Genomic DNA, 27136 nt, shown 5'->3' with positions numbered 1-27136 from the left:
AGCTTACATTGAGGAGAGTCCGCTCCCACATATAGATCCACTGTTTTGACAGGAACTAGATGGACCACTAACAATTGGGGAAATTAATATACTGATAGATCAGATGGCATGGATTAAGACTCCAGGGACTAATGGGTGTCCAGTGGATTTACTCCATCTACAGACTTAAACTAGCACCGAGCCTACCTCAATTGTATAAAGATGTAAGGGAGAGGGGTCTTCTACCAGGCATCATGAGAGAAGCCTTGATAGTGGTGCTCCCCAGACTGGGCCAAGACCCCGTGGAAGTGGGTTCCTATAAGCTTCTATCGATGAATGTGTATTGCAGATTATTGGGGAAAGTAATAGCCCATTGATTGCTACCATCCCTGTCAACGCTGGTTCACCTTGACCAGAATGGGCTTATACTGGTTCGCAATAGGTTCCTCAACTTGCACCAATTATTTTGTCTGATGACCTAGTCGCCTCCAGAGGACTTTCCCTCAGTGACTTGACCTTAGATATCAAGAAAGCTTTCATCGCGCTACCTCCTGATTGCACTTGATAATACAGGATTGAGTTCTTAAATCTTGAAAAAGATAAAACTGATTTACACTAAAACCCTAGTCAGGGCCTACATGGGCTATGAGATCTATGAGGCCTTTGACATTAGCAGGGGGAGAAGACCGAAGGACAATTATCCCCAATTGTTTTCACCATTGCATTGCAACCACTGGCCTGCTTTTTTAGAAGTAGGGCACTAGCTGCGGACTGCCACGTGGTGACTCCTGGAACATAACATCTATGTATGTGGACAATGCTCTGATATACCTCTGAGATGTGAAGCGGGACATATAGTCAGTCAGGGCCGGCTTGGCTATCGCGGGCACCGTGCAATCCCCCGGTGCGCCGCACAGGTGGGGGCCGGTTTTGGGCTCCTGGGGGGCGTTTTTGTTACCGGGCCATTTTTGCAGAATAACCAGCCCCGGCAAAGGGCTCGGCCGCACCTTCAACCCCCGTGGAGGGGGCGGCCGAGCACTTTGCCATGGCCGGTTGTGGTTCCCAGTCCGGCCCTGCAGTCAGTGATGGATAAGTTAAATGAGTTTGGGACATGTTCAGGCTTGAAATTAACTTGGTTGAGGGCATCCCTCTTCCCATTTCAGAGGTTGTCGGAAGCTAAGGAAGCAGCACTACCCAGTGTGGGGATTAAGTGATGACCCACAACATTTCACTATGTGGGCATCAATGTCCATCACTCGGATAGCATACAGGCAACCAGGGAGGTGGCACTCAAGGGTGTACATCAATTGTTGCTCTTCTGGCCAACCCTGCTCCTCTCTGAAGTGATTAGGGTGGCCATCACTAAAATGTTAATACTACCCTGACTGTTATATCATTTTTTAACACTGCCAGTGATCCTGCCCATTTTCTTTTCATATTTTAGAAAGTTTACTCTTTGACCTAACATGGGGAATAGATTAAAAAGTGTGGCTTTGCAGAAACTGTACAACTCCTCGGTCAGGGGAGGGTTAGGGGCACCACACTAAAAGTTGTATTATGAGGCCTGCAATTACAATGTCCCCTACTGTGGTTATTGACAACTCCCAACCTAGAAGGGAAACATTTGAGATGGAACCTGAGAGGGCGATCACTACTGGATTGGATGCTATGCCCCCAAACATCCATCATTACTGTGGAGGGCAAACTAGCTAAAGTTGGCAAGCATTGCTGGCATAGACATTCACAATTTAAGGGGGAGATTTAATTTCTGAAATTACATGCGGTCCGTGACATACCACAAAATCATAACGCCAAACCATGGTCGGAGGCCAGAAGTGTATCATAAGGGGATTTATACGAACACAACATGCTCAGGACCTTTTAGGAATTAGAGGACAAATACAACTTAGAGGAAGGAATTTTTTTGATGTATAATGTACTGTTCGAACTGATAGGCACCAATTGGGTTCCCGATCACAGGGAATCAGCCACAACTGCAACCTTGGAACTTCCTCTCACTCATGGCATGGGAAGGAGAGAAATCAGTCTGTTATATAGGACATTAATTGAGACACCCACTACCACATACACTGCCCTCTGAGAAAAGTGGTCGCTGAATATCGGCCAAAACTTGACAGATAAACTATATAAACCAGTGCTAGCATGTATGAAGAGGGTCTCTCTAAAAATCCTGATTTAAGTGTCCCCTATTTAATTATTTACATTAGACATATGTCACCCCACAATGCATAAACAAAATCAACCCAGGATTATACCCTTATTTTTCTAGGTGTGCATGTTCAGAAACCGGCTTTTATCATAGGGTCTGGGCATGTCTGGTACTTGCGTGGTTTGGGGCTGACACAACATTGCTGACCTTGAAAATAATGGATAGACAAGTGGTGAGTGACCCAACCTCTTATCTACTAGGGGTGCTGCCCTGCTCCAAACACACTAAATATGCAATGAGATTAATGGACTTGGCCCATGTTCTAACAATAGGACAAATAGTGATGATTTGGAGATTGCCTTCAGCTATCCATTGAAAGCCTGGTTGTGGGACCTCTGCAAGTAGGCCACCACTGAGGTCAAGGTAGGGCTAGCACTTCGCACAATCAAATCACGGGTCAGCCGTGTGACACATGCGACACTTATCTGAAAAAATAGACTGTTAAAACACATGATAGAGTGACGTAAGCCCTCCTAGAGGGATTCTTACCATCCCTTAGGTGTAGTATACATAAATCTGCTAAGTGAAGATGATATCGATGACAGAGATGGTTAAAACAACAGCCAAATACCATCTCAGCCTGTTGAACTCAAGGGTTAATACTGAGAAAAGTCAACACTAACAGGACACAAACTTGGCATGTGGGTTGTGAGAGATCCACACATTTCACCCAGTTTCTGGTTGAGGAATAGAGGATTTGTGAACTATTTATTATATTGTTCAGCCAAGTAACCCATATCCACTATGGGGTAAAAGAAACGAGTGGCAGACCCCTACAAAGGGCAAGTAGTTTTGTACAATGAGATCTACTTCACATGTGTTGACCACTTCTTACATCGGAGAGGAGTTTGCCTAACGACTAGGGCGGTCAACTGCAAATCTGGAGAACTGGGTTGGAGTCTCGGCGCTGAACATCCTGTGATTCTGGGCAAATCACTTAATCTCCCAGTGCCTAACAAAAATTAATGTGCCCTCATGTAATGCAACTGGTGCTATGTAAAGCGCTCTGATACATGATTCGGGTCCAGTTTGCGCTATATAAAACTATGTAAAAAAATAAATAAATAAAAAATCTGTCACTAATATTCATTGAAAAATCCTACTAAAGAGCCACTAGGAAGAACAATGATGTGTTGCACAAGTTTATTCACCACTCATATTAGTTAGCAATTATAACTTGATGTACAACATTAGTCTTGACCCCAGCACAATGACCTTTATAAGCTACCCTACTCACATGATCACATTCCCTTGAAATTGCAACTTCAAACTGTAGTGTGCCAGAGCTAAAGCCTACGATGTGTTCACCTATAATATTTTTTTGATTGCATACTGCATTTGAACCTACTTTTTTCTACAGGAATTAAATGTGCCTTGCTAAAACTAGTAATCTATACTAAATGTTCCTAAAAGAATCTAGTGTTGTTTACACTGTACCATCTGTGGGGATGAATGGTAATGTATGTTAGTAGGCAACTGTGAGAAATTGGGTTGTTAGTTGAGTGGGGTGTTAACCTTGCTCAAGCAACAGCCACAATCCCTGTCAGGGTGAAACACAAACATTACTTATTTAACCTGTGCTTAACCTTCTGCTTTGGCACAAAGCAGGCAGACTGAACTTAAAAGTAATGTGTAAACTATTTATGCAGCACACAAACAGCAACAAAGTGAAAACACAGCACAAGAAAAATCCCACACCAATTTAGAACTTTTAGGAAAGTAAATGTTAATAAATTATTAAACACCAGTAGAAATGGAGTTATGACATTTTAAAGTATGTGGAGAAATGATTGCCTAAAAAATCAAAGCACCAACTGCAAGCATCTAGTTGAACGAGACAGGATCAAAGTCAAAAGATATGGCCGACTGCGACGAGCACATATCAAATAGAGGATTTTTTTTTTAGTTCTTATTATTAACCATGAAACATAGGCTTTCAGAAAAACATTGCAATATACACAGTGGTGATTCAGTGTATACAGAAACATGTCAGCGTTCACATTGCAAAATCTGACTAGAATAGAGGATTTTTAATAACAATTTCATAGATACCAGACATGAAATGCATATCAAAAGTTAGCACTTAACTTAAACGGAACGAGGCAACCCAATATTATGCTATGGTGCAGGTAGGCCTCACCGTAGTGAAAAACTAATTTAGAAGATTTTCATTACCACGACATGTAAAACTTAAAAGTACATGCCCAGCCGTTTAATTATTATGCACACTGCCCACTGTGTTGCCTAGAGCCTACTTTAGGGGTGACTTCTACGTAATACAAGGGGAGTTTAAGGATTGGCAAGGAGGTTATATTGCCAAGTCGAATTGGCAGTTTAAAACTGCATTCAGGCTACAATGTCAGGACTCGGACATGTTTGAAGAAGATACTTAAGTGGATGGCACAATAAGTGCTGGGTACATTGTATACAACTCAACAAGGGGCTTACAAATACATTAACTATTCCAATCAGGCTGAAGCCACTTTAACCATGTTTTAGAGAGAGAGAGATCACAAGCACGTTAGCACTGGTTAGCATTGCTAAAGTGCACAGATTCCTAAGACCAGTAAAAACCAACTCCAGCAAAAAGTGGAAGGAAAAGGCAAAACGATTGGGAAAGCTCAACCTAAGGCTGAGATGGAAGATCCTAATCTTCACAAATGTGCCTTACTCCTTATATGCCGCAGTGGCTCCAAGGGGAGGAGCTAGTCAGATATGGGGCTGGTTCCAGGATCTTCAAAGTATTTCATTGTAGATGTTAGACATCTTGGACGGGAAGGTTGAATTTATATTTAAAACATTTAGAACTTTAAGATCAATCAGCAATAGTAGCCTTAGAAACAAATTCCTGCAGGTATCAAGGGCCACTGTTAAAACAATAAACCTGGATAGTCACCCAAAAGTACACCAATACAGAAGAACAGCCATGCTGATCGATGCCTTACCTGCCAGTTGGCCAGTCAAAGGCAGTTCTGTGTTTGCTGTGGATAGGACACAGGCGATATGTTTGGATAACTGCTCTGGCCCTCCCCCTTAGTGCTCTAATGACCTTAGGGAAGGCATAGCCATGTAATGTGGTGGCAGCCCTGGAATAAGTCAGCCATAGAATGTAGTACCGACTAGGCGCTGTGGACGGTGAGGGTATCCCTGGTCAGAGGGAATACCCTGCTGCTTCTTTATTGACTGTCTGCAAGGTGCAACTGGGAGAGAATTTGGAGGTTAGCTGCACTAAAGGCAGAGGGGAAAAGTGCTGAGATTAGTCGCAGTCTGGGTGGCCTCCTTTGCTGGTACAATAAACCAATCACCCTGCTCCCTCCCATTGGCACTGTTGGTTTACCTGCTCCCTTATGTGTGGGGCTCCCTCTGGATGGACAGATTCTGGCAGTCTGGCCAGTCTTGGCTGTTCGCATCTGAACATTCCATTTATGGTGCTGATAATTATTTAAGTCATCATATTATTACCTTCAATGTATTTTTGACATAGCAACAAAACCTTATATTTGTATGGTGAGTATTCCGGTACATTATCTCTTTTTTGACCCACATCATCAGGGACTCCAATGGACTCTGACCTTTCTTCATATTTATAACATTGTGTATTATCAAAAAAATCCGTATGCGAATAAATTCGAGATTCGCTAGTTGTATTACATTACAATGCCGCTAACAGTCATTTTAAAGTAGTGTCGCTGGTGTGTCTTACAGGCTGAGGACTACGTCATTATATCTCACAACTTCACCCAACGGGTAGACATGGCGCACATCATTGACTGGAGAAGCAGATCCAAGCAGGTGCTCGATTACAACTCGAACATCAATGGAGACTGGAACTTTGACAACAACACAGAAACGCTGACCTATTTAGGTACCTTGAGCCAGTTTATTTGTGAGCAAATTCCACTGACAAATATCTTACCTGCTACAGCAGCCCAAAACTATCCACACTGTCTTTCCACCACTGTAAAAGGTCCTTATTGTGTTATATTCTAGAAACAGTGATCTCTTTAATTGACTTTTAAGTGTACATGAGATTATACATTTTATTGTGGTGACATCTTTGTTGTACTGCGTTTAAGGCCATTTTGTTTGTTTGTGGTAATGCACGAGTTTCTGATTGATGACATGAACTCTACAGAAAGCTGCAATTATTCCTTGCATGGAAAGTGGGAAAAGTATTAGCACATAGGGGCATATTACCAACCAATAGAGATAATTTTTGTCTCTAACTTGTTTAGAGACAAAAATTATCGCCGCAAATCGGCGATTTTTATCGCAGATAAACCTTGCTATTAGCAAGGTTTATCGCAAATGCGATAAAAAACGGCCGCAATGCATGAATATCGCTGAAAAGTCAGCGATATTCATGCATTATCGAGCAAATGCTCTTAGCCATGTTATCCACCTCCCATTTGATAACATGGCTAAGAACTGCTCCTGGGTAGGTGTTAGCTTTTGGAGATATTCGCGCTTAGCGCGAATATCTCCAAAAGTTGGTAATAGGAGATAGCGATGTTAGCGACTGTTTCCAGTCGCTAACATCTTGGCACGCCCACTTTGCATGTCATTAGTGATAAATATCACTGACATGCAAAGCGGGGCCCAAGATGGTCACTATCTCCTATTAGCTGTTGCTAACTGGTGTTAGCGACAGCTTGGTAATAGGGAGATAATTTTATCTCCGCTTTCTTGGCTTTTAAAGCCAAAAAAGCGGAGATAAAGCCCCTTGATAATATGCCCCATAGTTTTTGCACTAAAATGATCCCCTTATAGTACAAAACTTATGCTTGACAGAAAGCACACACCCTTGCTCTGTGGTGCAGGACTGTGTTCATTGACGCAGGGCTTAAAGCTCACCAGCGCTGGAAAAGTGAGAAGATTTAGTAGATAAGTCCCTGTTCTACTCTCACTTACATGCAACGCATGCAGAAAATGTAGTAAATCTGCCCCCTCTATGTTGCTCCTCTCAATGAGCTGCACTGCTGATTCCTGCCTCATTAACATTAACGAGGCAAGCCACGTGGGACTCGTTGCTCATAATCTCTTTGGGGCATATTTACAAGGGCCATATCTCTGCTTTTTTGGCGTTCAAAGCCAAAAAAGCGGAGATAAAAATATCACCCTATTTACAAGAGGGTGCTAACATGCATTAGCGCATGTTCGCACCCTTTTTTCCGACGCCTCCCTTTGCATCTCTAATGAGATGCAAAGTGGGCGTCACTGGGCAGTACAACCTTGTAAATATCGCTGATGTGCACATCGCGATAATTACAAGGTGGCCCACGCATTTTAGCATACGTTAGTTTTAGGCGAAAACTACTGTTTTTGCCAAAAACTAACATCTGCTAAAATCATGACTAACCCATACCTAACATGGGGTGTAGATTCTTGTGTTACGACCACATGGTTGTATCAACAAGTATATCGCCGTTTTGCAGGGAACATTGCTGGAAAAACAGCGATGTTGCCTGAAAAACTGTTATTACTCAGCTATCGCTGGAATTCATATCGCCATTGCGCTATGCATTGTAAATACAGCGCAAGCATGGCGATAAATTCCAGCAATAGAAGGTGATAAATATAAAAGCGCGCTTTGGGATATTCAACGCCGTCTGTTGTAAATATGCCCCTTTCTTCTTGGACTAATCGGCAGTGGTCCTTCCAGAAGTGATTTTTAGGCAGGACACACAATGGGCCACAGATAAATCTGTAAAGGGAAATCGTGAAGACAGAGAGAGAAATGTGTGTGTATTTGTATATATGTTTGCTTAATATGTATTTATCTATGCAGGTACATTTTAAGTTAAAATGCGGGCTCATGTGTTGCCTCAAACAACCTCTGCTTTGCAGTAATAGGTTGTTGGACATAATGTGTGTGACAAGATACACAGTCTGGGGCTTATATACAAGCCTGTTGTAATTTTTAACATGGGAAAAGTGACGTACGGGTGGCGCAAGGGCCTTGTAAGTAAGCCCCTCTGCTTTTTTCTGTGTTAGCTTGTGGCACAGAATGACATTCAACAGGTTTGGAGATGGGGTCTAATGGGCAGGCCAGGCCAGGACAAATGGAACTGGGCCACGTAAGTAAATGAATTAACATTTAGAAGCAAAGTAAATGAGTTTACTGTACCAGAAACATATCAACAATATTTATAAAAATCATTACAAATGAATACACTGCTTTAACACTTAAAATTAATATATTGTAGATAAAGCTGTCAATTAAGTATATATGCTACTATGATTCCAGTGAGGAACCTACACTGAGACATTTTAGCAAATAGACTTTTGTAAACAAATAAGAGAAAGTTCTAAAACTGTAGTGAGCTTCCTGATAAATTGATGATCCTTCGATGAAAATCAGTAATTGGTACTTCTTGACAGTCCTAACGGACGCCACAATAAATGATGGGTGCCAATACTTTTTTTTTATTAAATCCAGGACGGAGGGACATAAGTAGGTTATGTGATCGATTGTCTCATCTTTATTGCCGAAAAGCCTCGATCTCCTTGTGGATAAGCAGTTTGTGTTCCAAGAACCCTAAAATTGAACAATAGGGGTACATGAGTCTGAATGTTAAGTACTTGATTTTCCAGGCTGCCTCTTAGTTGTATTATTGGTATTCCTGATTTGTAGACAATGAGTATCAGTGCTGTACTCTAACGCCCACATGCATCTAAGTCAATTGCTTTCGCAAACGGTGCAAATCGCAATTTTCGGCCGTTTACGAATGCAATTGACTAATTTGGAATGCATCATGCATTTCGCAATTTTAGGAATCGCAACCATGTTGCGATTTCTAAAATTGCGATTGCATTTAAGGAATCGCATTTTCAGTTTCCTTAAATGCAAGGCATGATCATTTTTTAATTGCGAATTCGCAATTTGGAAGTGGTAAAATAGCATGAAGTTGAACTTCATGCTAATTTACCGAAAACGTTCCAATATGCACAAATTGCATTTTTGAAAGTTTAAATTTACACACACACATGCCCTTGGGGCATGTGTGTGTGTAAATTGCATTTAAAGTTACATTTCAGGGGTGCAGGGAGGGGTTATTTGGACCCCCCCTTCACCCTTGAAATTGCATTCACATTTTGCGAATCGCAATTTGAAATTCGCAAAATGTGAACGCCTTCCCATTCATTCATATGGGCCTTTTGGCCCATAGGAATCAATGGGAAGGGTTTTCCTTAATTGCGATTCGCAAATTGTGAATGGCAATTAAGGAAAAATACCGAATCGCAAAAATAAATGCGAATTGTTCATGCATTGCAGTTTGCGATTTCTAAATTGCGATTCCTTAATTTTCGCAATTTAGGAATCGCAAACGGGTGCAATGATGCATGTGGCCGTATGTGCTTATTGATCTGTAGCCTGGACAAGTCATTCGGTCTGATATTGATCTTCTCAGATTTCATATGAGCACCTTTACTCTCTCAGCAGTTCATTCCTGTAAGGGCAGCTAGTGGCTGTAGATTGTTTTCAGTAGCTAATAGGCCCAGGTCTAGGCTGATTCCAACACTTTCTTTTAATTCATGGATTAATTGCATTTTTTAAGGTGTTTCTCTTGACTTAGTCACAATCATATACTTAGTTAAACATTGCTCCTCTGTGCAAAATAGTCAATGAGGTTAAAGACCGTTCAAGCCATAATGTAGTATCGTGTAGAGTGGACAAGCGTAGGGGGATAATGATGGTATCAGTCTGATACAGCGTGACATTCATAGATGTTAGGAAACCACTTTGATGATTTAGTTATGATACATGCTTTCCCTTTCTTGTCTGAAATATGGTCGGACAATGGTAGCTTAATATTGACGGTTTCTCCCAAATAGCTATATTTGTTTACTTGTTCAATTTGTTTATTCTCTAATTTTAATAGATGCTGTTTGATAGTTTTGCTAAAGGTATCACTTTCATTTTCGCTAGGATTATTTTTCGGTCTTTCTGTCAAATATGTGTTCATGTAGCTTTAAGAGAAGAGTTTGCAAACCCGACCGAGATAACAATAAGGTGATTAAGCCGTCAAAATAGGTCAAATAAGTGATGAGTTGCGTAATTAGTTGTGGTACAAAAGGGGGTGGTGATGGACGGAGCATCTGAATCAATCAAACACTCACACCCAGTCAAAAGATCTGGGTTTAATCCATCACCGTTCTTTAGCCCACTCTGCCACCCCAGTTCAGACATGGCTATATGCAAATCAGTCTGACCGTTTGCCTCATGGGAACAGTCCAGCCCGAACTGCCAAGCCATGCCTTCCCTGGACCGGAAACAAGCTTCCGAGGACCGGTTTCTGGCATTCCAGCTGTCTTCAGCCCGGCTTGCTTGAATCCAGTGGTAAAGTGAGCAAGAGACTCACGTCTGAGCATACCCTGCCACACTTATGGCGGCCAAAAGTGGTACGAAAGGGGGTGCTGATGGACGGAGCATCTGAATCAATCAAACACTCACACCCAGTCAAAATATCTGGGTTTAATCCATCACCGTTCTTTAGCCTTCTCTGCCACCCCAGTTCAGACATGGCTATATGCAAATCAGTCTGACCCTGTGCCTCATGGGAACAGTCCAGCCCGAACTGCCAAGCCATGCCTTCCCTGGACCGGACACAAGCTTCCGAGGACTGGTTTCTGGCAATCCAGCCGTCTTCAGCACGGCTTGCTTAAATCCAGTGGTAAAGTGAACAAGGGACTCACGTCTGAGCATACCCTGCCACACTTATGGTGGCCAAAAGCGGTACAAAAGGGGGGTGGTGATGGACGGAGCATCTGAATCAATCAAACACTCACACCCAGTCAAAAGATCTGGGTTTAATCCATCACCGTTCTTTAGCCCACTCTTCCACCCCAGTTCAGACATGGCTATAAGCAAATCAGTCTGACCCTGTGCCTCATGGGAACAGTCCAGCCCGAACTGCCAAGCCATGCCTTCCCTGGACCGGAAACAAGCTTCCAAGGACCGGTTTCTGGTATTCCAGCCGTCTTCAGCCCGGCTTGCTTGAATCCAGTGGTAAAGTGAGCAAGGGACTCACGTCTGAGCATACCCTGCCACACTTATGGCAGCCAAAAGCGGTACAAAAGGGGGTGGTGATGGACGGAGCATCTGAATCAATCAAACACTCACACCCAGGCAAAAGATCTGGGTTTAATCCATCACCCTTCTTTAGCCCACTCTGCCACCCCAGTTCAGATATGGCTAGATGCAAATCAGTCTGATCCTGTGCCTCATGGGAACAGTCCAACCCGCACTGCCAAGCCATGCCTTCCCTGGACTGGAAACAAGCTTCCGAGGACCGGTTTCTGGCATTCCAGCCATCTTCAGCCCGGCTTGCTTGAATCCAGTGGTAAAGTGAGCAAGGGACTCACGTCTGAGCGTACCCTGCCACACTTATGGTGGCCAAAAGCGGTACAAAAGGGGGTGGTGATGGTCCATTACCACCCCCTTTTGTACCGCTTTTGGCCGCCATAAGTGTGGCAGGGTATGCTCAGACGTGAGTCCCTTGCTCACTTTGCCACTGGATTCAAGCAAGCCAGGCTGAAGACGGCTGTAATGCCAGAAACCGGTCCTCGGAAGCTTGTTTCCTGTCCAGGGAAGACATGGCTTGGCAGTTCAGGCTGGACTGTTCCCATGAGGCACAGGGTCAGGCTGATTTTCATATAGCCATGTCTGAACTGGTGTGGCAGAGTGGGCTAAAGAACGGTGATGGATTAAACCCAGATCTTTTGACTGGGTGTGAGTGTTTGATTGGTTCAGATGCTCCGTCCATCACCACCCCCTTTTGTACCGCTTTTGGCTGCCATAAGTGTGGCAGGGTATGCTCAGACGTGAGTCCCTTGCTCACTTTACCACTGGATTCAAGCAAGCCGGGCTGAAGACGGCTGGAATACCAGAAACCGGTCCTTGGAAGCTTGTTTCCGGTCCAGGGAAGGCATGGCTTGGCAGTTCGGGCTGGACTGTTCCCATGAGGCACAGGGTCAGACTGATTTGCTTATAGCCATGTCTAAACTGGGGTGGAAGAGTGGGCTAAAGAACGGTGATGGATTAAACCCAGATCTTTTGACTGGGTGTGAGTGTTTGATTGATTCAGATGCTCCGTCCATCACCACCCCCCTTTTGTACCGCTTTTGGCCACCATAAGTGTGGCAGGGTATGCTCAGACGTGAGTCCCTTGCTCACTTTACCACTGGATTTAAGCACGCCGTGCTGAAGACGGCTGGATTGCCAGAAACCGGTCCTCGGAAGCTTGTGTCCGGTCCAGGGAAGGCATGGCTTGGCAGTTCGGGCTGGACTGTTCCCATGAGGCACAGGGTCAGACTGATTTGCATATAGCCATGTCTGAACTGGGGTGGCAGAGAGGGCTAAAGAACGGTGATGGATTAAACCCAGATATTTTGACTGGGTGTGAGTGTTTGATTGATTCAGATGCTCCGTCCATCAGCACCCCCTTTCGTACCACTTTTGGCCGCCATAAGTGTGGCAGGGTATGCTCAGACGTGAGTCTCTTGCTCACTTTACCACTGGATTCAAGCAAGCCGGGCTGAAGACAGCTGGAATGCCAGAAACCGGTCCTCGGAAGCTTGTTTCCGGTCCAGGGAAGGCATGGCTTGGCAGTTCGGGCTGGACTGTTCCCATGAGGCACAGGGTCAGACTGATTTGCATATAGCCATGTCTGAACTGGGGTGGCAGAGTGGGCTAAAGAACGGTGATGGATTAAACCCAGATCTTTTGACTGGGTGTGAGTGTTTGATTGGTTCAGATGCTCTGTCCATTACCACCCCCTTTTGTACTGCTTTTGGCCGCCATAAGTGTGGCAGGGTATGCTCAGACGTGAGTCCCTTGCTCACTTTGCCACTGGATTCAAGCAAGCCGGGCTGAAGACGGCTGTAATGCCAGAAACTGGTCCTCGGAAACTTGTTTCTGGTCCAGGGAAGGCATGGCTTGGCAGTTCGGGCTGGACTGTTCCCATGAGGCACAGGGTCAGACTGATTTGCATATAGCCATGTCTGAACTGGGGTGGCAGAGTGGGCTAAAGAACGGTGATGGATTAAACCCAGATCTTTTGACTGGGTGTGAGTGTTTGATTGTTTCAGATGCTCCTTCCATTACCACCCCCTTTTGTACCGCGTAATTAGTTGTGACAGTAAGCCTGCAACAAAATCTAGATACAACGATTAGTTGGCTATATTTAGGGAAAAACAAGGGGAGCAATGATGCGTTCCTGTTTTAGGGCATTTGATGTCATTTCAAACAAGCTTCATTGTGTAATGCTATCAAGAAATGTAGAAAGTATGATTCATTCCCCAATTTATCCCAAATCCTGCTCTGATTAACTTTGTCAAAGCTCAGTTATAGTCTCTGTAGCACACATACAGTAGTAGCTTTTATTTTTTTCTTTAGCCCACTAACAGTTTAGAGGTGACAATATTGTTGATAGTGGAGCAGCCTGTTCGAAATCCAGATTGGATTGATTGAAGTCGTTTTTGTTTTGGTTGGTCGTGCATAAAGTTTGTCCATGAGGTATTTTCCAAATACCTTCCCCTTCACAAACAAGAAGGAATATTAAGCGATAGTTTTTTTGGGACCCTTTCTAGTGCATCAAGTATATTGTTGGCCCCTTCCGTGGGGAAGGAATGAGCCCTGTACACACAAAAATAATCGGTAAAGGTGTAAACTACGTAGGACGGGATTGGGTTTTAAAACATCACTAGATATTCCATTTGGGTTTGCAGTTCATGAAGCTCTGCGTGTTTTGAACAGTAGCATGGCTTCTTTTGTGAAATGTCTAATGACATATTTAAGTAAACCAGCCAAGAGAATGAAATGTTTGCCTTATTTTTGCTAAGGTACCTATTCCAGCTTTAATTTTGTAGAAAATATGTATTCCCTGTCTATGCGTCCTGGTTGCATAGCCACCCAGGGACCAGAACAATTTTTGCGTTGTTTGCTTTGACAGCCCCCAGGCTGCTCTTGCATGTCCTCATTATATCTGCTGTTGTTCTCCTATAACAGACCTTTCTATGTTCGATCGGGGAATCTTGCTGCAGTGCGCATGGGCTGATTTCTTTGCTCCCTGCAATGAACCTTTTTAGGCGCCTGAAGATTAAAGAGGAGTTAACATCATCTAAAATTTAAATTACAGTGTAACCCATTTGTCTACACAGTAAAAACCCAAGTCAAGTAAGTAAAGTTAAATGTGAGTTTATTACAAGTTCAAAGCCAAGACGAATCTCAAAAATATGTTATCGAAATACAGAATCACTACTAGCAAACCAAATCGTCTAACATAGTTCAGCTTTAGCAACATGAAACAAACCCAAAATGTGTCAATAGCAATACAAAACATGAGAAGCAAGATTTGATGATCAGTATATGATTTGCGGTTCTCTAGCCTATTATGTATGAGGAAATTCAGATTTCTTAAACTAACTCGGAACTAAGCAGAACTATTAGGTCCAGTAGAAATAAGAAGGTGTCAGCATTGTAGAACTCCAGTAGAGGTTCTCCAAAATGACAGATATTGAGTAGCAACAAAGCCACACAGCAGAGATATTTCAAAGAGGTATGCTAGCTGCCGCCCGGTCACTCCAGGGCGCTAATTAAAACTGGGAATTTTAAATTGTGTTGAACTCTGTGTTTTAAATTCAATTACTCATTTACCGAATGGCGTGGGGCATTGAAATTGTATTGGAACATTGCCTGTCATCCTCCTAGCGGCCTCAGCCAATCCGACAGAGCGGGGTGGAGCTTTGAGGTGGGAACAGACTTTAAAAAGGGGAAGAACGCGAGCGGCAAGCTACTACACGCTAGCTGCCGCGTGGTCACTCCAGGGCGCTAATTAAAACTGGGAATTTTAAATTGTGTTGAACTCTGTGTTTTAAATTCACTTACTCATTTACCGAATGGCGTGGGGCATTGAAATTGTATTGGAACATTGCCTGTCATCCTCCTAGCGGCCTCAGCCAATCAGACAGAGCGGGGTGGAGCTTTGAGGCGGGAAAAGGGTACAGATGTGCATGAGTACGCGGGAGCGCAGCGGACGCGCGCAGCGGGCGCGCCAAAGGCAAGCCAAAGGCGTGCCAAAGGCAAGCCCGTCTGCGCCAGTCCGCGCCCGCACGGGTCCAGGGGCCACAAACCCTGGTTTATTTCTCTGATGAAATTAGATCTCTCGAGCAATGCAAATCCAGGTTTGCGCTGGTAATGGCGGACCAGATCAGGTCGCATGGCATTTTCCATGAACAAGCAGATTATTCTGCCTCTCGGTTAGAAGCGTACTCTACGGTAGCAGCGGAAGCGCCCACTAAATCAAACTCGACTTCCCTTCGGGTTATGTACCTTAACACCCGCTCGTTGGTGAAGCACCAACTTGATATCTTTATGCTGCTGACGTCTGCGAAACCTGACGTCTTGCTGCTCTCTGAGACGTGGCTTACCCCTGACTCGACTCCGGATATTTTAGCTGCACTTCCCTCCGAATATTATATTCTATCAGTTAATAGGCCGGAAGGGAGGATGGGAGGGGGCGTCGCCGCTATTATAAACAAAAGTTACACGTTTAACATGCTGACACCCCTGATTCTCCCTGAGGCTGAGAATATGGTCCTTAATTTTGACACAAACTCAGGATCTCTTGCGCTGGTGCTTATGTATCGCCCCACTCAGTCTATGCCCACCTTTCCTATCGCTCTGAGTGAGCAGATAGCCAACCTTGCCATGAATCATGCCAGAGTCATGCTAATTGGGGATCTGAATTATTGGTTCAATGACAAAGGGGGTGTGACTCATTCAGCAGAACTGACTGAAATGCTGACGAATATTAATCTGGTCCAGCATATTTTGGCCCCCACGCATGTAAAAGGCCACATTTTGGATCAAATATGGACGTGTAACATGGAGCTGTCGTCACCTCTTATTTCTCCATGTATTTGGTCAGATCACCACTTCATCGAATTCACAGCTACCTTTAAAGGTAGAGTCAAGCTTCCGAAGGTAGCGGGAGGCATGACCTGAAAGTGGAGAACTCTTGCTACTCAGGAATTCATGTCTACATTGGCTAGTTCCCTTCCCCCTCCTGACACCAATATCAATGTTGATGCCATGGAAAAGAGTATTTCTAACTGGCTACTAGCGGCCAGCAACATCCATGCTCCACTCACCAAATTTTCCCGGGTGAGACAGGCCGAAGCCCATAAATGGTTTACTATTGAACTCAAATCTCATAAACTACTCTTGCGTCAGGCTGAAAGGAAATGGAGGCATAGCTACACCAGTGAGGCAAAACACCTTTACCTCATAGCTCGTAAGGCATATAAAAAAGCCTTATTGGCTGCTAAGACCTCATACTTTTCCACTAAGGTGTTGGAAGTCCCCAACAAACCCAAAGAAATCTTTAGGATTGTGAATGATCTTAGCAGCGAAGATAGAATCTTACCTGGCCTGGCCTCTACCCAAGAACGGTGCAATGCACTGAACAGCTACTTCGCGGAAAAAATTGAAATCATTAGGGCAAGTATCCCCTCGGTAGCGCATGAGGAACCCCTAGGAGCTAACCCTGCTAACACATGCATCATGGATCAATTCACAGAGATCGGCCCTGACACCTTATTTGAATTAATGTCTCGAGTCAAGTCGGGCTCTCCCAAAGACTGCTGCCCTCCCACGATTCTGAGGAAAATATTCTCTGTCTTACCTCATAGCCTCCTTCCCTTTCTTAATGAATCCTTGAGTAAGGGGGAAGTACCCACTACTTTAAAAAAAGCCATCTTAGTCCCTCTGCTAAAGAAACCAGGAACAGATCCTTCTGTTTTGGCCAACTTCCACCCGATCTCGCTCCTTTCTTATTTCTCAAAAATTCTGGAGGCTTACGTGGCTAGGTGCCTTTCTAAGTTCATTGAAAACTCTAATTATCTAGAACCAAACCAAGCCGGATTCCGGCCTGCCCATTCAACGGAATCGGTAATGTTGGCAGTGATGGACACTCTTAGAGCCAACGCTGATAAGGGGACCCCGCAGGCACTCGTGCTTTTAGATCTATCTGCCGCGTTCTACACGGTCGATCATAACATCTTATTGCACCGTGTCGAACAAGCGGGGATCCGGGGCACAGCATATGGGTGGATAAAATCTTTCCTAACAGGCAGAACTCAGGCAGTGTGTCTGGGGAGTTACATGGCCCCTGACTTGACCACTTCCTGTGGTGTCCCCCAGGCCTCATCCCTGTCCCCAATGTTGTTTAACCTGTACATCCGCCCTTTGATTCACTCACTGAAGGCCAGGAACACTACGGTATTTAACTATGCTGACGATCTTCAGTTGGTTTTCAAGCTAGACTCTCAAAATGCGGCGGCTGATTTCAAAGCCACAATGCTGCATATTCAAGACTGGATGGATCGGAACCAACTGATGCTCAACCCCGGGAAAACCGAGTTGGTGTTGCCAGGGAAGAGCCCCGCTAGTTGGGGATCTCATTTCTGGCCAGGCGATCTAGGTCCTCCCCCCATCCCGTCTCCATCGGTGAAAAGTCTAGGAGTGACTATAGACTCTGACCTTTCTTTGAGGGGCCATGTGGGAGCAGTGGTTTCTTCCTCCCTGTTACAACTACGAAAAATAAGAAAGATCGCTTACCTACTATCCCACAAGCTCTGGTCCAGGTGGTGATTGCGCTGGTACTCTCCCAGCTGGATTTTTCCAACTCTCTGTATACCGGCCTTCCCTTGGGCCTGGTTAATCGCCTTCAGATAGTTCAAAACCAGGCAGCAAGATTGATTTTGAAGCAACCGAGATGGCAGTCCGCCAGGGCGTTATTGCGTTCCTTACACTGGCTAGCTATGGCGCAACGTACGGCGTTCAAGTCAGGCTGTATAATTTTTAAAGCTCTTCACTGAACTAGCCCCAAATTTCTTAAAAGCCTTATCATGAGATATTCCCCTGCACGCAACCTTCGTTCAGCCCATCTCCATCTCTTGTCCACCCCCCCAATTAAATTAAAACGACAAGGTGGGCGTAGGTTTGCATATCTGGCCCCCAAGCTTTGGAATTCTTTTCCACTCTCAGTCAGGAACTGTGACAGTCTCTTGGGATTTAGAAAGGCTCTGAAAACTTGGCTCTTTGCGCAAACTGGCTAAACGGGATCCCTGCAGTTATTAGTGTATGTATAGCGCCAAGAAACCTATGGTGTAAGTGCACTTAACAAATTCATCTTAACATAACATAACATAACATGTACCTCTCGAGGTCTAAGGTAAATCTGCCTAAACTAAAAATGTGACCACCTGTCAAACTCTACAGAAGATTCGAGAAACTTACATCATGCGTCACAGTAATTTCCCTTCCTCACAGTGAAACTTGTCCCCCTCCATTGCTACTCCCATCTCCTAGTCTCTGCATCCGAAATGTCCTTGGATACCTCCCGTCTCCAGATATCACACATATGATAGTACTCCCTTTGTTCATTAGCATTCCTTGTCCTTGCCTGTGTTCTTCTTTAAGCCTTACAATCTCACAAACAGAATATTCCTTTCACTAACTTATGAATGCCTTGGGTCTGCACCTGCAAAGAAAAGAACATACGAAGCAAACATCTTTCACGTTGACGTTAAATCCAAATGCTAATGCCCTCTGGTCAAGTTAACATAGCGAATTCCTCAATACAAAATTAGATGCATGATTATTAATTCATATGTATGATTGTGAAATAAACTGTGAATGCTATTTAACCAATCATATGAAATAAATATGACTCAAAGAGTCCCTTAACCTACACAAGCGTAAATATGTATGAGAACTACAATTGAATATTAGTATGAAGAAGACATTAGTAAACACACTCATGTAAATGTCTAGGTTAAACAGCTAGGACACCCTTCATCTCTCAGTCAAGTGCACCATTTTTCGTTAATTATATTAAACACACATATGGCCTTCAACACCTTCGCCCATGACACCCTCATTGCAAGTCTTCACAACTCTGAGCTACGTGGAAGTGTCCTGAGATAACTTGCCTCCTTCCTCTCCAACAGAACCCAATAAGTCAGTGTCCCGCCGTACACCTCTGCACCCAAGAACCTCATCTACAGGGTCCCTTAAGGGTAATTGCTGAGCCATACCCTCTTTAAGCCCTTCCGTGCTCCCGTCGGCCATTGGCCTACGGGAGCACTACCTCGCGGTTGCTGCCGTCGGCCAACGGCTGACGGATCCTCGCCCACTCTTCAGAACGCCCGCACCGCGGCGGAAAAACCGCCGCGGTTAAGGCGTTAATGTCTACATGGCACCACTCACCCACATCATAAGATCCCACATAATCAACTTTGTCTCCTATGCAGATGACATGCAGCTCATTCTCTCCCTCACAAACAACAACCACACCACCAGGACCAACTTCACAGCCTGCATGCCAAGTGTGGCAAACTGGATGAAACGGAACTGCCTAAAGCTCAACATTGACAAAACAGAAGTTCTACTTTTCGAGAACAAGAGCTTTCTATGGGACTCGTCCTGGTGGTCGACTGAACTGGGACCCATGCCTACCCAGACAGACCGTGCCAGAAACCTCAGAATCATCTTGAATGACAAATTCACAATGGCCATGTCGTGAATGCTATATCCTATTCCTGCTACCTCATCCTAAATATGCTCTGTAACATATTCAAATGGCTCCCTACAAACACCAGACGCACGGTCACCCAGGCCCTCATCACCATCAGACTGGACTACGACAACAGTTGCTACACACGTATCTTGAACCTACTCATACAAAGACTCTAGACTACCCAAAACACCACCACCAGACTCATCCTCGACATCCCCTGAAATGTGCACACCACACCACAACTCATTTAGCTACACTGGCTACCCATCTAGAAGCACTGCCAATTCAAACTGCTCCTCCTCACCTCCAAAGCCATCAACAATGCCTGACTTGCCTTCCTCAGCCACTACCTTAACTTCCAAATCCAACTAGGCAACTGCGCTCAGACACACTCTACCTCGCACAGATATTACACAACCACAGAAGCAAAAGAGGAGTATATTCATTTTTCCCACATCATCATCAAAACCTGGAACAACCTTCCTCATCACATCAGGATCTGGGCATCTCTACTTGAGAGCTCCAATCGGCTAGCAAATCAGCTTCAGCACCTGGATAGCCCCTCAGGTGATAAGTGCATTATACAAATCCTCATAACATAGCATGCATTAATCGAAGAGATTGATCATTCTGATGTTCTTAATCTTTTAATATGTGTGGGAATTTTGACTTAGTTGATTTTGATATAAGAATACCACACGTTTCCAAGTCTGTCCTTCTGGTCCGGATTGTTTGTGGGATAATATCCATCGACCAAGTGGTTTCTGCAGTTTCACCTCGAGCATTTGTTCTGTGAATACAACAAATGATTGTAAGGTCACTGCAATTTTTGTGTCATTTTCGGGAAATAATGTAATAGTTTCAAGATATTTTACCGGTTTAATGTGTCATGAAATCCCTCCCAATTATAGTCTGGAATGAAATCTAGAATTGTGCATTCTGCCCCGATGCTGTCTGGAGATGCTTCATCAGTGGATTTGTAGTCCGATATTGCAAGAACAATTATTGCGTTATTGCATACACTGGCAAGTGACCTTTGAAGTGCGTTAGGTTTAAAAATGTGTTCTTCTTTTGTGACCAGTATCGCAATTCACTTTTAATTGCTGAATAGATGCAACCTCAATGTTTGATGTGGGTGGAATGATGTTCTAAATACCGGAGAGATTTCTTGCAAGGAAGGCGAGTCCTTCAGCTGTTATTTCAGCTAGATTTAAATGGTCAGTTGTTGAACTTCCGGTGTCCCTAGAGACGCGTTCACATCTTGGGGTATTTTATAATAGGTCTTAGTGGCAGGGTGTAATGCAGTTTCCCGCAGCCCCTGTGTTGCAGGAAGGTCTTCAATACTTCAGAGGTACCGGACCTTTAGGGTGGTCTCAATCAGCCCACAGCCAATGAATATATGTGATATTTGGGAGACTCAGGAGCCCCTAATTTTGCCCCATCATTTTGCTTTGGTAAACAACCTTTACCACAAATTTTTTACCACGCGGTACCTTTACCACGCGGCCGTTACAACGCAAGTCGTTACCACGACTTGCGCTGGAGGGCGCTGTGGGATAAGGAATTTTATAAATTTATATTCCAACACCTTCCCTACTGTTACGGGGACTGGTGTTGGAATATAAAATTATAAAAATCCGAAATCCGCGCCCTCCAACGCAAGACGTGGTAATGACTTGCGTTGTAGCGGCCGCGTGGTAAAGGTATGCGTTGTTACAACCTGCGTTGTAACAACATACATCCTTTTGCTTTAGGCCACTTCCTGATTGTTTAGATAAGCTTGCATGTAGTTAGTGGGCACCTTTAGTGTTCTCTGACCTGTAGCCATGCTATAACTTGATGTTAAATTTGGATCATCTGGATTTTTTGCTGCCCTATCCGCTAAATTTTGGTAACCTGATGGGGTTGAGTCATCATTAAGTTAACTGTGTCGTTTTTGTTCTTGTTGCTTAAATATTGGGAAAAGTTTGATTAATTTGGAAGTGAGCTGGAATTTACATTTCTGATCAAGATTCTTTTAGATATTGGTGATTTTTATTCTATTTCTTCCATTTATTTTTAGGGGACGCTTTTTGATATATAATTGAATTCCTTAACGTAGTGCCTCTGAGACAGAGCAGGGTGATGTATTGGTTATAGAGCTGTTTTTCCAGAGTGATTTGATTTGGTGTGAGTTATCCCTGTGTACTTCATCTGGGATTGGTGCGCAGTGGGATTTCTATGCTCATATCGAAATGTTCGTAGAGTGTTCCCAGGAACTGAATATACATATATTGGTACTGCCTAGTAAGTGAGTGTAGGGTCGATGCCAGGTTGGGGCGTCATAGTTGTTTGGGTGCTGGATTGTGTTGAGTTAAGCTCTCCTGGAAGAAGTTTTAACAAATGAACTTTATCATCCAGTTGAGACAAATCATTGATATGAGATTCCACGTTTTATAATGCCTCTGGAAATTCAGGGAAAGCTTGCTTTTCTGTCTTTTATTAAGACTATTTGATTGAATCGTAAAGGTGATTGCCTATGGTCTCCACTATCCTAGTCGATTGGCAGTATTTGGTCTCATGGCTTGGAGAACTGATTAGAATAATGGAGTGTTGAATGTATTCAATTTATTAGAAATAGACTTGACCTTGACTGGATTTTAGAGATGGGGACTTGATTGTAGTCCATTCAGTCATAGACCCTCAACACCAACTTTATTCTGCTAAAGAAACAGAGTTTTCAAAAGAACTTTGCTAGAGAATTGTAAGCTGGTGGAAGAGTGGGGTCTTTTTCTTCACCATTACTGTCCTCGAGGAGGGGGTCAGACCGTGCATTGATCCACTATCCGACTTGCTGTCTAAATATTTTAGGTCATTAGATATATATTGGACTTGGCCTTTTTTGCAGGGTCATCCCTGAACCTTTTGCCTTCCTCTTGTATTTTTTTCTGGCCTGTTTTTGTTGGTTTTATGACTCTGGGTACTTTTACTACTGCTGATCAGTGCTCAATCAATCAATCAATCAATCAAAGCATTTATATAGCGCACTACTCACCCGGGGGGTCTCAAGGCGCTAGGGGGGGGTCCGCTACTGCTCGAACAGCCAGGTCTTGAGCTGCTTCCTGAAGGCGAGGTGGTCCTGGGTCAGGCGGAGGTGGGTCGGGAGGGAGTTCCAGGTCTTGGCGGCGAGGTAGGAGAAGGACCTTCCCCCTGTGGTGGCTCTTCGGATGCGGGGGACGGTGGCGAGGGCGAGGCCGGTCGATCGAAGCTGGCGTTTGGGAGCGTAGTAGTTGAGGCGGTTTTTGAGGTATCCCGGGCCTTCGTTGTGTAGGGCTTTGTGTGCGTGGGTGAGGAGGCGGAAGGTGATTCTCTTGTTGACCGGGAGCCAGTGCAGGTCTTTCAGGTGTCTGGAGATGTGGTTGCGACGGGGGATGTCCAGGATGAGTCGTGCTGAGGCGTTCTGGATCCGCTGGAGTCTCTTCTGGAGTTTGGCGGTGGTTCCAGCGTAGAGGGCGTTGCCGTAGTCCAGACGGCTGGTGACGAGGGCCTGGGTGACCGTTTTATTTGTCTCGGTGGGGATCCACCGGAAGATCTTACGTAGCATGCGCAGGATGTTGAAGCACGACGAGGAGACGGCGTTGACTTGTCCGGTCATGGAGAGGGAGGAGTCCAGGATGAAGCCCAGGTTGCGTGCGTGGTCTGTTGGTTTGGGTGCGTTGCCTAGGGCGGAGGGCCACCAGGAGTCGTCCCAGGCGGAGGGTGAGGATCCCAGGATGAGGACTTCCGTCTTGTCCGAGTTCAGTTTCAGGCGGCTGTTCTTCATCCATTCGGCTACCTCTTTCATCCCTTCATGAAGGTTGGCTCTGGCGGTGGCGGGGTCGTTGCTGAGGGAGAGGATCAGCTGGGTGTCATCGGCGTAGGAGATGATGTTGAGGTTGTGCTGGTGTGCGATGGCTGCAAGGGGGCTCATGTAGACATTGAAGAGGGTTGGGCTGAGCGAGAAGCCTTGAGGGACGCCGCAGATGACTTCGGTGGCTTCTGATCTGAACGGGGGGAGGCGGACTCTCTGTGTCCTTCCGGCGAGGAAGGAGATGATCCACTCCAATGCCTTCTCCTGGATTCCGACGTTGCTGAGGCGCTGCACTAGGGTGCGGTGGCAGACAGTGTCGAAGGCCGCGGAGAGGTCTAGGAGGATGAGGGCCGCTGTTTCTCCGTTGTCGAGCAGGGCTCGGATGTTATCGGTCACTGCGATCAGGGCGGTCTCGGTGCTGTGGTTGGCCCGGAAGCCAGACTGCGAGGGGTCGAGGGATCCGTTCGTCTCGAGGAAGGCGGCTAGCTGCTTGTTGACGGTCTTCTCAATGACTTTTGCAGGAAACGGGAGCAGAGAGATGGGGCGGTAATTCTTGAGGTCGGTGGGGTCGGCTGATGGCTTCTTTAGTAGAGCGCTGAGTTCGGCGTGCTTCCAGCTCTCCGGGAAGGTGGCGGTGTCGAAGGAGGTGTTGATGATGTCCCGTAGGTGGGGTGCGATGACAGCGTCAGCCTTGTTGAAGACGCGGTGAGGGCAGGGGTCGGTCGGAGATCCGGAGTGGATGGAGTTCATCGTGCGGACGGTCTCTTCGGTGCTGACTGGGGTCCAGGCGTGGAGGGTGGTGGTGGGGGGCGGTGGTTCGATCGTGGCGTGCGTCGGTTGAGTGCAGAAGCTGTTGTGTATGTCCGCGATCTTGTTGTGGAAGTAGGAGGCGAGGGAGTTGCAGAGGTCTTGCGAAGGGGTGATGTCGTTGTTTCTGGCGTTGGGGTTGGAGAGTTCTTTAACGATGTTGAAGAGCTCCTTGCTATTGCGTGCGTTGTTGTCCAGTCGTTTCTTGAATGCAGTTTTCTTGGTGGCGTGGATCAGTTGGTGGTGTTTTCGGGTGGCGAGCTTGAGGGCAGTCATGTTGTCCGGTGTAGGGTCTCTGCGTCAGGTTTTCTCGAGTGCTCTGCAGTTCTTCTTGGAGCTCTTGAGTTCGTCGTTAAACCATGGGGCTTTCTTGCTGCCGGGTCTGCTCGGCGGGGTCTTCAGAGGGGCGAGGTCGTCTGCGCAGTCGCTGATCCACTTCGTGAGGTTGGTGGCCGCTTGGCTGGGGTTCGTTGTGCTGGTGGGAGGGTTCTTGCTCAGGGAAGTAGCGAGCTGGTCGGCAGTGATCTTGTTCCAGCTTCTGCGTGCAGCCTGTTGCTGGTGATGGTGGACCGTGGTCCTTCTGAAGCTGAAGTGGACGCAGCTGTGGTCCGTCCAGTGGAGTCCGGTGGCGTGGCTGAAGGCGATGTCCTTGTTGGATGAGAAGACCGGGTCGAGTGTGTGTCCGGCGTAGTGGGTGGGGGTGGTCACCAGTTGCTTGAGTCCGAGGTTGGCGAGGTTGTCCAGCAGGGTGGTGGTGTTGCGGTCGTTGTTGTTCTCCAGGTGGAAGTTGAGGTCCCCGAGGAGGATGTAGTCAGCGGAGGAGAGGGCGTGCGGGCTGACGAAGTCGGCGATGTCCTCGCTGAATTGTGTGCGTGGTCTCCGTTGTCGAGCAGGGCTCGGATGTTATCGGTCACTGCGATCAGGGCGGTCTCGGTGCTGTGGTTGGCCCGGAAGCCAGACTGCGAGGGATCCGTTCGTCTCGAGGAAGGCGGCTAGCTGCTTGTTGACGGTCTTCTCGATGACTTTTGCAGGAAACGGGAGCAGAGAGATGGGGCGGTAATTCTTGAGGTCGGTGGGGTCGGCTGATGGCTTCTTTAGTAGAGCGCTGAGTTCGGCGTGCTTCCAGCTCTCCGGGAAGGTGGCGGTGTCGAAGGAGGTGTTGATGATGTCCCGTAGGTGGGGTGCGATGACAGCGTCAGCCTTGTTGAAGACGCGGTGAGGGCAGGGGTCGGTCGGAGATCCGGAGTGGATGGAGTTCATCGTGCGGACGGTCTCTTCGGTGCTGACTGGGGTCCAGGCGTGGAGGGTGGTGGTGGGGGGCGGTGGTTCGATCGTGGCCTGCGTCGGTTGAGTGCAGAAGCTGTTGTGTATGTCCGCGATCTTGTTGTGGAAGTAGGAGGCGAGGGAGTTGCAGAGGTCTTGCGAAGGGGTGATGTCGTTGTTTCTGGCGTTGGGGTTGGAGAGTTCTTTAACGATGTTGAAGAGCTCCTTGCTATTGCGTGCGTTGTTGTCCAGTCGTTTCTTGAATGCAGTTTTCTTGGTGGCGTGGATCAGTTGGTGGTGTTTTCGGGTGGCGAGCTTGAGGGCAGTCATGTTGTCCGGTGTAGGGTTGTCGTGTATTTCTATAGGTTCTGAATCGATCCCCCTATTCCTGACCCTATTCTGGTTAAACTACCTAGCTAGTTAACTAACAGTCAGCCCATGAGGCAAGAAATCCCCCATGATGCAGATACCGTTATCTGACGCAGTCACACTACGGCACAGGAACGTGTTATCTGATTAGGTCATAACGCTTGAGATCTAATTAGACAAGCGACATTCCTCCAGCCCCTGATAAGGCATACGACGTTCTCATAACAAATCAAACCTATGACAACCTGGATAATCCGTGCGGCCATTGTTTTGATTTCACAGAGAACTTTAGTAAAGAATGTGCTAACGAGCAAGTCGTATGACATCTTTATTGACGTACCTATGTCCATCCTTACGTCAATCCCGGCACCTTTAAGGTATAAATATTGCCGACCTTGCCCTATGCAAACACACGCGTGGTGACAAGACGGAGCAGCCATACTTGCCGAAGCCGAGAGCAGAAGCAGACCCCGCTGGCAGCAGCCCCGCCTTCCTGACGCGCTGAGAGACGCGCTGCTATCTCAAGCCGAGAGACCCAGCACCGGCGCTTCCGGGTAGCCCTCGCAGGCAGCCTGGAATATCGAGAGCAGAGAAAGAGATACCATTCCTCATTCATCCTAAATTCCAGGTACAGAACTGAATAACCCCTCACAGAGAATTCTTTAGTTATTCACTTGGCAAAAACAAACTTAACTTAAACTGTAACTTTCTATTCCCGCCCACGCATTAGACTTAGGTCAGGTACACGGGGTAGGCGTATTTAGAAACACCAGTTGAGTACGTTTAGTCAAATGTATATGTGTATGTAAATATATTTTAATCATTTTAAACATCATATGGCTCAGAAACCATATCAATGTTTTTACAGTATTATTTTATACTATTGCTTCTAATGTATGCACTTTACTTAACTATAAGTATTGCAATAATATCGATCCATTTCTCTTGTACGAGAAAAGAGACTGATCAATAAATAACATCTTTTATTGAACACGCCCGTCTCTTCCTTTTCTCTACATTCTGATGAGACTAAGAATGCACGTACTGACTGAGTAAAATAATTGCCTTGTGCTC

General features: G+C 45.8%; 1 protein-coding gene across 1 annotated transcript in view; it reads left to right on the top strand.

Annotated features, from left to right (window-relative positions):
• The window catches only part of LOC144828000 (fibrocystin-L-like), a 1506874-nt gene that overhangs the window by 1074528 nt on the left and 405210 nt on the right, over positions 1–27136 (top strand). Inside the window, exon 55 of the mRNA XM_078686147.1 lies at positions 5915–6074. Coding sequence (XP_078542273.1) covers positions 5915–6074 — 160 coding nt within the window. The remainder of the gene's footprint in view (positions 1–5914; positions 6075–27136) is intronic.

Source organism: Lissotriton helveticus, chromosome 4_1 (genome assembly GCF_964261635.1).
Source record: "Lissotriton helveticus chromosome 4_1, aLisHel1.1, whole genome shotgun sequence".
Lineage (NCBI taxonomy): Eukaryota > Metazoa > Chordata > Amphibia > Caudata > Salamandridae > Lissotriton > Lissotriton helveticus.
The sequence above is the reverse complement of the archived record's forward strand: the minus strand, read 5'-3'. Positions and strand labels throughout refer to the sequence as shown.